We start from the raw sequence: 16,173 nt of genomic DNA on the forward strand, positions 1-16,173 counted from the left end.
AATATTAGATTATTAAGCCATTTGTAAATAAAGGGAAGGTATTGCTTAGCAGTAACCAGCATTAGTTTATCTAGAATAAGTCATTCAAACCAACCTGTTCTTTTTTTGACAGCATGATCAATATAGTTAACTGTATGAATATGATGGACAAATACACTGTGACTTTAAGGCTTTCAAAAAGAAGAAAGGAAAATATGGTCTGGACTCTGCTACTATTGGATGGATAAAGAACTGCTTGAGTAATTGCAACTAACAATGGTACATCAAGTGTTTTTCAACAAGGTGAAAGTGCCATATGGCTTACTGCAGTGCTCTATTCTAGGCAAAAGGCTGTTCAATTGAAAATGATTTGGATGAGGTTTTAGAAAATATTTTTCAGATTTGCACTAATTTATACAGATTTGCAAAAACACTTATTAGATTTGTAGAAGGCTCATAGATAAATGAAGACAATATCATGACTCAGAAGGATTTTATAAGCCAGAAACCATTTACATGAGTTTCAGCATGGACAAATGCAAAGTCCTTCATTTGATTCAAAAAAATCAAAGGTCTGACTATAGGATTGGGATGGTCATCCCAGCAACAGTACAGGCAAAAAGAATCTATATGTCTTGGTGGAACACAATATGAATATAAGTCAAGAGAGTTGTGCAGCTACAAGAAAAAGCAAATGCAGAACAAGTCTATATCAAGAGAATCAAGATAAAAAGAAGACATTATATCTCTTCTGTATTGTTCAGAAAACATGCAGTACCCCTAAAATATCTAGAACTCTTAAATTGTTTAACCCAATTACCCATTTTCCCAGACTCAAATAATGTTATTAACCCCGCACTCACCCACACAAAACAAATTGTCTCTGTTGAAGGCCTCATCAATAGCAATCCCAACTGGATCCCTGACTCACATACAAGCAATTAAAATAGCTTCATTATCCCCAAGATATGCCCAAATTATCCCCAGTTTAAGAGCCATTGACTTATAATATAGTGTCTAATTTTGGCACTATTGCTTTGGAAAGGCTAACAAAAAGGAGTTTATTCAATCAATCAATCAATCAGAATAGGGCTGGAAGGGATCTCAGAGGTCTTCTAGTCCAACCCCCTGCTCAAGCAGGAGACCCTATACCATTTTAGACAAGTGATTGTCCAGTTTCTTCTTAAAAACCTCCAGTGATGTAGCACCTACAACTTCTGACAACAAGCTGTTCCACTGGTTAATTGTCCTGTTTCTCCTTAGTTCCAGGTTGCTTCTCTCCTTGATTAGTTTCCATCCATTGTTTCTTGACCTGCCTACAAGGTGTTTTGGTAAATAAGTTGACCTCTCCTCTTTGTGGCAACCTCTCAAATACTGGAATATTGCTATGATGTCACCCCTAGTCCTTCTGTTCTCTAGATTAGCCAAACCTAAATCCTGCAACTATTCTTCTTATGTTTTAGTGTCCAGGCCTTTAATCATCTTAGTTGCTTCTCTTTATACTTTTTCCAAAGTCTCAACATCTTTTTTGTAATGTGGTGACCAAAACTGGATGCAGTATTCCAACTGTGATTTTACTAAGGCTTTACAAAGCAGTACTAATTCCAAGGAAAGGAACCAAGACAAGGAGATTGAAAGAAAAATGAGTAAGAAACCCTGGATATATGTCATCTGGAGAAGAAAAGACTGCAAGACATGATAGATGTCTTCAGAAAGCTCAAGTGCTGTAGATGACAGAATAGATTTGCTTAGTGTTCTTCCAGAAAACAAGAAACAGTGAATTTACAGTTGCAAGATAGGAAATATTATTGAAGAGCAAGAATTCCCTAACTGTAAAAAATATTCAACAAAAAAGCCAATTGCTTTGGCTGGTGGTGTCCTCTCCTTACTAGCAGCTGTTTAAATAGAATCTGGATGGTCATCTCCAGTGGAGGCTGACACTGGAAAGAGAGGTGGACCAAAGCCCTTTCCAACCCTTACCATTTATGGTTTTATGTTTTATGAACTTTCTGGAACTAGCTTGGAAAATGAGTTCTCTATCTAATAACGGTTACCAGTTATTTATGATTAAAAATCAAAACTCATAGAATACAATCACATGAAACAAAAAAAATTAACACAGAAACAACCACATAATAAAATAAAAATGAACGGTATCCGGATAGGAATTAATCAAACAATAAACATTTTCATTAACAAACCTCATTCTTTCTTGTAACAATTACAACTGCACACATTTGGCAACTTTCTCGGTATTTCTGGAGACTGATCCAGAGCAAAGAGGGGGGGAAATTTGAAACTAAAAGAAACATAAACATCACTTATACTGTAATGTGTAAACCAATACTAGCTGAAACTTAAATGTGAGTGCAAAGCCTTATTATAATATTAAGACATCTTACAAACCAAATGCCAGTGTTACTTGTATGATACAAAGATTTTTAACCTCAGAATCAAAACTTTGTTTTTATAACAAATGTCGACAAGGTGAAGGATGTTGCCTCATTGTTATATAAATATTTTTTTATTAGACTTTGTTCATATACATATTTTAAAACAATAGAATAAGCAAGAGGATTTTGTTTTTGCTAAGTTTATTTTTTTTAAGGAGGAAACTCAAAACAGTTTCTACACACAAACAGAATAGGACTGGCAAATGTTATTATTATATGGACTGTCTCTCAAGAAAAACCATAACAATAATAATTAAATACCATCTATATCCATATCACTTTTCAAAGGAATGTAAGCCATAACAAAAGAGTTGGAGGAAAAAAAGTTGCCCGAAACAGGTATTATTACAGCCCACCAAGAAATTAGAGGTTCATCCTCTGTGGTTTCTTAAAAGTATAAATGTATTGGCAAGAAGGATACAGTTGTATTAGTAGTATAGAACATCGTACTTAAAACTTATCACCAGGGATGCGGCCCGCAAAGTGGTTTCATGTGGCCCGCGAAGCCATTCTGGAAACAGTGAGGGAACGGCCCCCACTGCCTTGGCCCTGGCCCAGAGACCCTCCTCCTGCCAGAGACCCCAAGATCTGTCCCACTCCTGCCCGGGCCCCCATAGGCACCCTGGATGCAAACGATGTAGGGCTGGCCACGCCCACCCAGTAGGCCATGCACTCTAGCCATGCCCACCCAGTAGGCCACACCCACCCTGGCCATACCCACCCAGCCCCCTGAGGGCAACCGCAATACTGATGCGGCCCTCAATGAAATTGAGTTTGACACCCCTGTCTTAAGGAATAATATAAGAGAAAAACGAACTTGCTTTGACCAAGATCTAAACTGGTCATATGGTTCCATTTATGTTTTTTTTTAAAAAAATGTACAAGCTGCAAATACTGAGCACCCTCCAGGTTGAATTTTATATCTTCCATTTGTTTCTGTACATTTGAGATTATTTTTTGCCAATAGCACTGCTCCAGAATCATTTTAAAAGATGCCACATTTCCAAGGGAATCTTTAAAGACTTCTTATATACCGTCTACAATTCAGAAACAGGTTCCTTTCGTCAACAGAATGGAATCTCTGGGTCCCACCCAGCATGTATTGTTTTTGAAAAAATAAGAAAGAATACATTTTGAATGCTAGGAATTAGGTTTAATTTCACAATGATCCAGAACAATTGCTATATCATTTAATTCACTGAGATTAGTCTCTGCAGCACCAGGAATGGATACAGAGCCCAGAGTGAATCGTATTTTGCATATCTCTAACCCAGAGGCCAGCATGCTTACATCGGTTGGACTCTACAGCAGAAAGAACAAACAAGAGGTATAGCATGAAAGATTATGAGAATTTTTTCAGCTCCAGAAGATCATCTGAGATCACAACCCTTCCCAGTCACCTTCTCAGGTTAGGATAACTCATTTTTTGTTGGCATTCAACATAGCATTTAGGATCATTCTTTTCTGCAGATCCTTTGGAAAGAGGTTACACAAGGCTGACAACAGCTAATTGAGACTACAGTAGTGTACCCAATGTGATGTTGTTTAGCCACAGCTTATCACTGTGGTTTCATGCATAATTTTATTCTTGTAGGGGTATAAGCCAAGGCTTTTCAACCAGTAGTACGCGTACCACTGGTGGTATGCAAGCACCTGGCTGGTGGTACGTAGTGTCGCCTTCCTCCCCCCCCCGCCTCCCCCTGCCTCCTCCTCCCCCCCCGCTCCGCTCTTTCCCAGCTCAATTGCTGCCGGAAAGCATGCTGCTTGGCAGCGGCCTGCAGAAACCCTACAGAGGGCGTGCGCAGGCACAGAGCAAGGCCCCACCCTCCCCAGGGACTTGTTGTGCAGCAACCAGATTGACTTCTGATCGGCACTTCTTTGGGGCACACATGCCCGGGAAGGCGCATCAGAGTCCCAGGTACCTGTAAGGCGATCAGCCTGCTCCTCCCCCATTGTCTGCCAGCCCCAGGAGAGCCCCACACGAGTGTCTCACTGGCCGCCAAACTCTGCCTTTCGAGCAGGAGCAGCCTTGCCGTACTTGCCCTTGGCCACCTCCACGGGTGCCACTCTAGTGCTGAGAGGGCAAAGCCAGTCCCTGTTCAGCCCGCCACCCCCGGGAGAGCCCCGTGCGAGCGCCTTGCCGGCCGCCGAACCCTGCCTTTTGAGCAGGAGCGACTGTCAAGCCCCGGGCTCGACAATCAACTGAGGGGGGGGAATCCGTGCAGCAACCTGGCTACCTGGCCTGCCAGGCGCTCATTGCTCCACCAATCAGCTGGGAGGCTGAGACTCCGGATTTGAGCCGCCGACCAGAGGAGAACACAACTTATAAGCAGGGAGACTGGGACTCCGGATCAGACACTGTCGGCCAGCTGGAAGACCCGGTGGGCGGCCCTGACGCTGCCGAATAGCCAGGAGCGTGGGCAACTTTCTCTCGGGGCTGCCAGTCAGCTGGGAGCCCAGGGCTTGACAGCCGCTCCTGCTCAAAAGCACCAGCACTCCCAGCTGACTGGCGGCCACGAGAGAAGGTTCCCAATGCTCCCGGCTGTTCAGTGGCGTCAGGGCCGCCCACTGGGATTTCCAGCTGGCCGGCGGCATCCCAGCCTTCCAGCTGATCAGCGGTGTTCTCCTCTGGTCAGCAGCTCAAATCTGGTGTCTCAGCCAGGCAGGAGCCCAGGATCAGTGTTTCTGAGCACGATTTCTGAGCGTGACTCAGCTGATCCTGGGCTCCTGCTCAGCTCACTTAGCAAGCAGCCTCTTTTCCACAAGCGAGCCGGGCAGGAGCCCGGGAACAGCTGAGTCGCGCTCAGAAATCGGGCTTAGATACGCTAATCCCGGGCTCCTGCCTGGCTCGCTTGCGGAAAATAAGCTGCTTGCTAAGTGAGCTGGGCAGGAGCCCAAGATCAGCTGAGTCGCACTCAGAAGTCATGCTCAGAAATGCTGATCCCGGGCTGCTGCCCAGCTCATTTAGCAAGCAGCCTCTTTTCCGCAAGCAAGTGAGCTGGGCAGGAGCCCAGGCGACACCGGCACTTGCGGCTTTTCCGCAGCACAAACCCTAGGGCTGCTTCGTTCCCACTCAGCCTCTCACAGGACCCGGGCTGCCTGCACTGGTGGGAAACGTGGCGCTTCTTTTTCTGCAGTGGTGGAGCACAGGCGTCGCTTGGGAAAGACTCTGCGAGATGCACCTTTGCAGCGGGTTTCCTCTTCTGTTATATATCGGAGGTTTGAAAGGCAAGCTGCTCCCAGGGCGTAAAAGTAGAATCCAAACGGTGAGAGTGACACAGCTCTCCGAATCTCTGCTTCAGGCTAAAACAGTCTCAAAGTTGGGTCCAGAGATTACTTTGCCCAAAGGAAGGGTGACTTGGTGGCAATGTGGGTTTGTTTCCTTTGGAGGAGGGATAACAACGTCGCTCTCTTCCTTCGGGCGGGTGCAAATGTAACTTAAGAACGGTAACAATGCGGCCAGAAATGGGTATCTCTTGACAGTGCTGGGGAGAGCTATGGGAAGAACGATGTACATGGAAAGGATTGGGGAACCTGGCTCAAACGCTGGGCTCTGGTAGGGGAAAAATGACTGGGAGAAGTAGCCGGTTTGTAATGTACATGCCTGAAAACAGAAGGTGAACCAGTGACATCCCCACCCTGCCTGTGTGTGCGCGCAGAGGCTGAGGCACATGCACTCTCCTCTGCCTTTGTGTGTGCACAGGCAGGGCCGTGATATCAGTGGTTTTACTTTGCCCGGCCACTCTGTGTGGATGAGAATACGCTGCTACCTGCCAAAACCAGGCTGGGATCTGGGCGGCGTAGCACAGGACAATGGGAGGGAGGGAGGGAGGGAGGGAGGGAGGGAAGGAAGGAAGGGAGGGAGGAAGGAAGGAAGGAAGGAAGGAAGGAAGGAAGGAAGGAAGGAAGGAAGGAAGGAAGGGACAATGGGAGAGAGGGAAGGCACCCATCCCAGTCCCACTCCCCTCCACCAGAGACCCACGGATCCCCCCCCACAGGCACCCCACAATCTGAGTGATGACCTGGCCATTGATCACATGACCCTGGGACACTGAATGTTATAAGTATGAATCAGTTGCCAAGCATCCAAATGTAAATCACATGACCCTGGGGATGCTGCAACAGTCATAAGTGTGAAAAATGGTCATAATTCACTTTTCAGTGCCATTGTAACTTCAAACAGTCACTAAGCGAATTGTTGTAAGTCGCGGACTACTTGTATTTTATCATTTTTTTCTTTTTCTTTTTGGTCAAGTTTTTGACACCTTGCTGGGTGACTGGTGGTACTTGGATATTGCCTTATCCTAAAAGTGGTACAATGGGTGAAAAGGTTGAAAAGCCCTGGTATAAGCTACCTGTAATCAATAGAGCAGACATACAAATGACTGTATAACTAGATTTTTAAAAACACAAACAATGTAATTTGGGAATTGCGATTTATTTTTTGCAAAAATCACAAGCCAAGTAATTCGATTACCTTCCATTGGGTTTAATCCCTTGACATCTCTTTCCAAAGCTACTAAAGAAGCAAAATAATTGTCAAATGATAACTGAATACAATCACTTCGGCTTATATCACTGAGATGCCACAGCATTGGTCCTCCAGAGAAGATATCACTATATTCCCCTTCAGGAGTAAGGATCCTTCCTTTGGAAGAATCAAAAGGGAATCATATCCTTTTGCCCTCTTCCTTTTATTGTGACATCCCCAGTCCTTCAGTGAGCAGGCCAACATCTGATGAATTTTACACATACTTACACTGGCAAATCAAAGACATCAACAACTCTCAACATGGCAACAGTCTTGGCTGCTGCCTAAACAGTTAGACAAATGTTGACCCAAAGCTTTGATTACAAGTAATCCTCAACTTACAACGTTTGTTTAGTGACCATTTGAAGTTAAAATGACACTGAAAAAAGTGACATGACTATTTTTCACTCTTAAGACAATTGCAGCATCTCCATGGTCACATGATCAAAATTCAAATGCAACTTGGCAACTGACTCATATTTATGACGGCTGCAGTGTCCCGGGATCATGTGATCACCTGTTGTGACCTTCTGACAAGCAAAGTCAATGGGAAAGCCAGATTCACTTAACAACAGTGTTACTAGCTTAACAACTACAGTGATTCACCTAACAACTATGACAAGAAAGGTCATAAAATGGGGCAAAACTCCCTTAACAACTATCTCAGAATTGTGGGCTCAATTGTGGTCATAAGTCAAGGAAGTCAACATTTATGACACTGAAATACAGGTTGTTTTAGTATAACTAAGAGAACAGTCCCTATTAGGTATCTCCTGTCACCCCACCTAAGCATAATACTTAAAACGTTATATTAGTACACAACAGCACCTCATACATTTAAAACAGAAGTGCTCTACAAAGAATGATTAATATTTACCTTCACAGAGTTTCTGCTTTATTACTTCCCTTATTCTGGATATTGCCATATAATCTGCAACATGGAACACATATGTGGAAGCGGGTTTATTGGCAATTGCTTTCAGTTCATCCTCTTCGGTTTCAGAACCAACACCAATGGCAAACAATGTGATCCTATTTCTCCTGGCTTCAGCAGCAATCTCTTTGACTTCATCTTGGGACTTACCATCAGTTAGAACAATTGCAATTCTTGTAAGGAATCTTTCTGATTTACCAAATAGATGGTCCATTGCAAATTGAATGGCTTTGCCTGTTCTTGTATTTCCACCCAAATACTGTACATATGTCATTTCTCTGATTAGATTTTCATTGGAATCATAAAAACCCAGAGGAATTTCAAGTACAGGATAATCACTGTACTGTACTACTCCAACCTGAATAAATTTTGGTCCTATGTTAAAGTTACTTGTAATATTGAACAGCCATCTTTTGATTATTTCAAAGTTTTCTGGGCCAACGCTGTAGGAGCCATCCAAGATGAAAACTAAATCTGCTGGGGCTGTTCGGCAACCTAAAACAAACAGAGAGAAAAGTATTTTAGTTGTATCTTTATCACCATAATCCAAGATAGTTAGCATCCTTTAGACTGTAAACTAGGATGGAAACCTCATCAAATGTAACTGTACTTATTTCTAGATAAAAATATATTGGGGGTTTTTTCCTGAATTTCATGTCTAGACAAGATAAGCTACAACCTACTGTAAAAACAAGTTAGTTAATCACAACTGACTTTTAAGACTTAGTCATTTCAATCCATATTGTGGAATTCAGGTAGCCTTAAAATGTGATTAAAAATGGCAGAAACTTGTACTTTATTCTCAGTTTTGGAGGGCTAGAATTCCAGAATGGCCTTAGTACATTGAATCAACTTTTAAACAAACTTACAGTAAATATGTGATTAGAACAATAACTCCACATCAGTAAAAAAAATAGAAAAGCACTCATAATTCATTATTTTTGTACTTCATATACAAGAGTACAGTTTAAAAGGATGTTTATGAGTTCAGTTTTTTTGGGAAAAGCTCAATACTGGTAGATTCTGTAGCTATGGCTATATTCTATGCCACATGCCCAGTCACAAGTATATTTTATTTTCTCTTAGGAAAAAAAATGGGTATTTTTCCTAGATTTATTAATTAACTAAACTAGTAGAATCATGCTTTGTCTTCAGATATCAAATCTTTCAAACAGATTAGTTAATCATCTGACTAATGGAAATATAGCAATACACATCACTTTTACACACTACGCACAATATGACTAAATACTGTTAAAATCCTACTGAGCAGTTTGTGGGTTTATTACAGGTAGTCCTCAACTTACTGCCACAAGTGTGACCTGAATTTCAGTCGTTAAGTCATTGCGATTGTAAGACAAGGCACCACACGACCCACTTTTTGGACCATTTTTAATGTCAGTTTTTAAGCATATCTTGCGGTCATACGTCTGCATACAATCTCCCAAATGGGCATGGTTTGCCATTAAACAACTGGTCGTAAGTAGAGGACTATCTATACTTCATTAGGGAGAAAGCACTTAGTAAAACACTCCCACCTAATCCTCTGAGAACATTTTCCAGAGCAATACATCCAGAAATTCCCTTCATAGCCTTATATCAATTCTTGGTTCTCCACATTTGATGCTCTTAAAATGAATTATGTAGCAAACTTTTCCAGTAATTCAGGATTCTCCATATATTTATTGTAAATGTTATATTCTTCTCCCAAATGATATTCAAGTGTGCAGGTTTCCAAATTCCCCATATTCATTGAAAATAATCTTGCAATGCAAAACTACTCTTTTTCCCAATCTTACAACAAGAAAAGACTAAGATGGAGGTCTAAACACCTCACTTCACAAGGAGATCTTTGGGCCAAATGACCCAAAAGTTGAAAGGGAGCCCAAATCTACATCACAAAGAAACCTAAAAGCTTTTCAGGAATGGAGTATGGGACTGAATAAAAGAAGCAACATGTGAGAAAGGTTTTGTTCTCCTGAGCGTTTTTTCCCCAAATTGTATAACAAGGCACATTCACATGGCTGAGAATGAAAAGTTTTTTCATGGAAAAAAAATAAAGGATCAATCTGAAAAAAGGACACCTCTGAAAGAGGTTCATAAGGATTTTAAAAAATGTTTACGTTTACGACTTTGCTTTCAAAGGAAAATTCAAGGGCAAAACCAAGAAAAACTGGTCAAAAACACGTTCAAACAAAATATCTCAAATCGAACAGTATATATAAATTTATTTTTAAAAGACTAATTAATTTCCATACTTTTCACATGAACATGAAAACCTATGCATTAAGTGGTATCGTTTGTATGATTAAAAACTTGGTACATGTTTGGTGCAGTGGTTAAGATGCTGGCCTAGAAATCAGGAGACTGTGAGTTCTAGTCCCTCCTTCGATATGAAAACTGGTGAGTGACAGGGTTGCCATTGTGGGGCAAATAGGAAGAGGAAGGAGTATTATGTATGTTCAACATCTTGATTTACTTATAAAGATGGGATTAAAAATCAAATAAATAAATAAAATAAAATTTAAAAATTAAATGACCAAAACAAATTACAAGAGTGAGCTTTTGAAAAAATAAAGGAATCTAAAGAGCATAGGGCCACTGTAACTTAATGCCCAAGTCAAAAGGGTTTCCTTGAGACATTACAAATAGCATAATAACTTTTAAATTTTAAATCACATTTACTGTAACTTTATATTTAGGACTGAAATATTTGATAGGAAAATTTTGAGGAAGTCATGGTTGAAAGGACCTTTTCAACCATGCAACCTTGTTTGTATTTTCCCCAAGTACTAGATAAAGACTTTTTTAAAAGTGTCCAGGCTTTTAACATCTGTAGAGGAAAAAGGTAAAGGTTTCCCCTTTTCCAACCCTAGGGGGCAGTGCTCATCTCCGTTTCTTAGCCAAGGGAGCCAGCATTATCCGAAAACATTTCCGTGGTCATGTGACCAGCATGACTATATGCCAAGGTGCACAGAAAGCTGTAACCTTCCCATTGAAGTGATACCTATTTATCTACTCGCATTTGCATGCTTTCAAACTGCCAGGTGGGCAGGAGCTGGGGGAAGGAACGGGAGCTCACCCCATTGCACAGCACTCAGGTCTCGAACTCAGATTGTCAGCTTTCCAATTGACAAACTCAATGTTTTTAACCACTGAGCCACTGCACCCCTTGTTAACACCTGCACTGGTTTACAATGGGTTTTGCTGACATTTCAATTACCTTACTCATTGTATTTGAAAGCATTTTATAACTTTAACTTCAAAGCTACTCTAGAAATATTGTGATATTTTCAATGAACATCTACTGTCACTTCAGGCATATATAGAATGCCCTACAAAAAATAATTTATAGACGACTCAGAATTTGACAGTTTTTATTGTTGGGTTTAACCAATTACAATGTACGTATAAAACAAAGTATGGTTTAGTTTCAAGATATTGCAAGTTGTTGACATGTTGTTTCTCCTAGGCATCATTCTGTATAATTTTCGCTGAAGAGGCTAAAAATTGACTATTGGGGTATTTCAATAACGTACTGTAAAACACAAGAGATTTAGATTTGCGATCAAGTTAGAGTTAGGCTTAGGGTTAAGATTCAAAGAATCCTCAACTAAACCCAGTACAGTAATTTTTGCATTTGACTGTGCTATAAATATGCATCATCTAAGAATTCTGAATGCTACTGATTGTGCAGCCAAAATGGAATCATGTACGGTATACATGAGGAGATGCTATCAGCATCTGTGGAAAAATCCCGGTCTGAAAACATAAAGCTTTCCTTAGAAAAATTATTGGAAAAGGTAGGGGCTTAAATAATAATGCTTAAACAAGCCCATGGAGGCCTGTAAATGCTTAATGGGCATAGATTGTTGAGAGAGAGAAATATATCTGAAGATAGAAATGGAATGAAATCTAGGCTTTCTTCCAAACTGCAATATTTTATTATAGCTTTAATTCACATATATCACTCATCTACAGCTTAACATTATGTAACCAAACGGAATAACTTACTGTACATGGAAGACTATTGGCTTAGAGATAAGTAATATGGTATGTTCCTGCAGCTCACCTAATCATATTTTTTTCAACAAGAGATCTGATATTCATAGTGAGTCAAACAAAGAAAAATAGACACAACAGACTCTTGAAAGTTTTCTAGTTTTGATCTAAATACCGATGAGATCATACAGAAATATAAAATTCTAGAGGTTTCTGTTCCACTTAGGACTGTCTTAAACATTGCAATCAGACAACTGCAAAAACTGCAATGTGAAAGTACAACGTGATGTTAACAATATCAAGTAGAGGTCATATCAAGCAGAACAGAGAATGGAGACCTGTCTAAGGAAAGTTTCTATATTTTATTAAGTAGCTCTCGTTAGCAAAAATCTTACTTGCTCTTGTATCACCGCCTTCAGCCAATATGCAACCGTGTAGTAAGAACATTAAAACTGTCTGAAGAAATGTTATGTTCTTTGCCATGTATACAGTATTTTGTGTCCTTCAAATCCTAAAATAGACTGGGGAAAATACAAAATATTACAACATTAAAACAATGATATAAGAAAATGTGAAAGCAATGTACATAAATGGTTATGGCTTCCTGTAAGACTAATCAGTGTAACGGATTGGTTCAGCTAGTTGTATTATATAACTAAATTATCTTTAGTGAGTTAGGATTGAAGATAGACCCTAAAATACTATTTTTTTAATCTGAAGAGCCTTAATCATAAGAAACTAGTCTTAATAGGGTCCTCTACCACTAAGTGTCATAACAGTCAAAACTTCAACACAGTAAAACCTCCATCTATAATATACTGAGATATTCTATCAGTGTCTTGGATTGAGCCTTATCTGTCAAAATTCCTAGGTATATCAGACATTTATCAACTACACAACCAACTGCATGCAATACAAGCCTGGTTATATACAAGGAGTTGAGGAACTCTCGCACATTGTTCCTGTGGTGAATACTTATTATTAGAAATCAGTATCACAAAGGCCTGCATTCCAAAACTTTAAATAGATCAGAATACAAAAATTGCCTCGGGTATACAGAAATATGTGCACATTTTATTCTACTGTGTAGTAAAATTTGTATACGAGATAAAATCATATGAAGAATCCTGTACAGGTTGAGCTCTAAGACACTCTTTCAAAAAATTGGTACCTTCTAGAAACTTTGTTCTGTTATGTAAGTGTGGGATAAGTAAGGAAGGCTAATCCAACAAAGTCCCAAAAAGAATGTGAAAAATACAAAACGGCCTTCTGCAATTCACTAGAACCAGTCTTAGTTCAAAAAATTATATAAATCTGTTCAAATAATTATAGTACATTTCAGGGCAAATCACACTGCTTTATAAATCCAATTTACAGCTAGAAGGGTGCAAAACATTTCAAGTTAGGAATAATTCTTTGAAATCAGAAATTGTTTTTGTGACTGTTCTAGAACTGCTTTCCATTCAAAAGCTCTTTTCATGCTCAAAGATGATATGGTTTGAGCTTGAAATATTTCTGATTTGAAACTAGTGTTTTGAATTCAAAACATTTTGTATATCTCCATTTATACCTGGCTGCCAGGTGCAAAGAAGCAGGATCATCCGCATAGACTGCAGTATAAACAACTATTAAAGCCTCTACCCAAGAATCAGATCAACCAACAGTCAGCACTAAATTGGCGCTAAATAAGGATCAAAAGAATTTGGGTATGTGTGTGCTGGACTTGGATCTCTTATAGCAATGCAAAGAGTCAAAACTGATAATGCATTTTACTCCACCCTCCACCTCTACCTGCTGTTCTCCTACAGCAGGGGTGTCAAACTCAATTTCATTGAGGGCCGCATCAGCATTGCGGTTGCCCTCAGGGGGCCGGGTGGGTATGGCCAGGGTGGGTGTGGCCTACTGGGTGGGCATGGCTAGAGTGCGTATGGCCTACTGGGTGGGTGTGGCTAGAGTGCGTATGGCCTACTGGGTGGACGTGGCCAGCTCTACATCGTTCGCATCAAGGGTGCCTATGGGGGCCCCGGCAAGAGTGGGACAGATCTGAGGGTCTCTGGCAGAAGGAGGGTCTCTGGGCCAGGGCCAAGGCAGTGGGGGCCGTTCCCCCATTGTTTCCAGGATGGTTTCGCGCGCCACATGAAACCACTTTGCGGGCCGGATCCGGCCCCCGGGCCTTGTGTTTGACATGTCTGTCCTACAGCAACTATTGTGAAACATTTTTCCCGCTCTATATGCTAAGCCAATTTAAAATTTATGTTTAGGGCATGAGCAGATTACAAAGAATTAGTTATTTTGCCAATCAGTGCTAACTTCAGGATTCTGCAAGAGCTAGGGTAAGATACTCTAAGTCAGGGGTGTCAAATTCAATTTCATTGAGGGCCGCATGAGCATTGTGGTTGTCCTCAGGGGGCCAGGTGGGTGTGGTCTGGGTGGGTGTGGCCTACTGGGTGGGCGTGGCTAGAGTGTGTATGGTCTACTGGGTGGGCGTGGCCAGCTCTACATCGTTCGCATCAAGGGTGCCTATGGGGGCCTGGGCAGGAGTGAGACAGATCTGAGGGTCTCTGGCAGAAGGAGGGTCTCTGGGCCAGGGCCAAGGCAGTGGGGGCCGTTCCCTCACTGTTTCCAGGATGGCTTCACGGGCTGCATGAAACCACTTCGCGGGCCGGATCTGGCCCCCGGGCCTTGTGTTTGACATGTCTGCTCTAAGTGAATTGCTCATGCTAGTATACTAGAAAGATATTCCAAAACCACTGATGCTACTTCAGCTTCATGTGGCATATCACTCTTTAATCTGCTCATTTTCTCATAAGGGCCAAAGATCTCAATTTAGCCAAGCCTGGCACTCAGACAAATTGACCATCAACAGGCACATAGAGATAAACAACATCTAGATATCATTCAAAACCAATAATCAAAATGCCAAAAAGGAAACAAAAGGAACAAAACACCTCCTCCCCAGCAACAAATAAGCATAAATTAATACCAAGATTAATACTAAGTCAACAATCAACCAGTAACCAATACTCCAGTTAAGGAACCACCACTCAGACAAACAATCAAACAATAAGCAATAGTCCAATCAAACAACCACCAAGACCATAGGGCAAGCCACTTGTATATCAACAGAGAGTTACCCCATTCCCTTCCAACACTGATGATGTTGCTTAGTTGAGTAATGAAATGTCTGTAAGCAAACAGCCAAGCTCAGAGAGCACCACAGACCTCACAGGGCTCAATTGAAATGGCAGTGTATGGGCCTTTAAGTCTATACTTGGTCCAACTTCTAAACTGCAGTTTTGTGAATCATGTTATATGAATCTACTAAAAAAATCACTATATACGATTACAGAAATACTGTCTATTACTGAATTTTGATTCAGATCAAAAGGTTAATGTATTTTGTATTTGCAACTGTTTAAAAAAACATCAAAAATTACGCTTTTTTAATTTTCTTTTTCCCTTTTCCCTTGCACTTCTCTCTTTCCTATATTTTTTCATCATTTTGTTTTTTCCTTTTTTGTAGAATTTTAATAAAATATAATTTTAAAAAATAGTTATACAATGACAGATTAACTAAATAAATATAGCTGTATAAGCTTATTTTTTTTCCTTTCGTCATCATCAATATTATGAAAGCCCATAGCCATCTGTAAAGTGCCAAGTTCAACAATAGCTCAACAAAATATTCTTCAATATTTGTGGCATTTGACTTAAATACAGAAAATAAACATTTATCCAAATCTACAAAACAGAAATGTAACACAAGATATTTCTGGAAAGGTATCACTATTTATCCAGGACCTGGTACCAATAACTCTGCCAATGACCTGTTACGAAACTTCTCAAGCACTATAAAAATGTGCAGACCTACTTTACATTATGCCAAATTTTAATCTAGCATACATAAATTTCCTGAGGGATGTAGTTCTATGTAACTAAATAGTCATTTCCTTTCTTTTACAAAGAGCAGCCAAGGGAACACAAAGGATAAGAGCAATCAGCCGTTATATATCATCATCTAGCAGAGTGTGCATGTTATATTAACAAAGATTATAACACAACAAAAAAGCCACTTTTCACAAGCTTTTGATTTCACAAACAGCAATCCAAGTATTCAGAATTTGATAATGAGTGGATAAGATTGAGGAAAGAGAGTGATGGAAGAAGTATTAAGATATACTTAATACAAGTAGTCCTTGACTTACAGTCATTTGTTTAACAAAGGTTCAAAATTACAACGGTCTCAGAAAAAGTTCTTTATAACCTGCCCTTGA

The 16,173-nt window shown here is 40.4% G+C and overlaps 1 protein-coding gene across 1 annotated transcript in view; it reads right to left on the reverse strand.

Annotated features, from left to right (window-relative positions):
• The window catches only part of COL21A1 (collagen type XXI alpha 1 chain), a 102,124-nt gene that overhangs the window by 65,773 nt on the left and 20,178 nt on the right, over nt 1–16,173 (reverse strand). Inside the window, exons 2-3 of the mRNA XM_081325700.1 lie at nt 12,295–12,420; nt 7,841–8,392 (exon numbers count right to left, since the gene is read on the reverse strand). Coding sequence (XP_081181826.1) covers nt 7,841–8,392; nt 12,295–12,382 — 640 coding nt within the window. The 5' untranslated portion in view covers nt 12,383–12,420. The remainder of the gene's footprint in view (nt 1–7,840; nt 8,393–12,294; nt 12,421–16,173) is intronic.

This window comes from Vipera berus, assembly GCF_964194415.1.
Source record: "Vipera berus genome assembly, chromosome: 1".
Lineage (NCBI taxonomy): Eukaryota > Metazoa > Chordata > Lepidosauria > Squamata > Viperidae > Vipera > Vipera berus.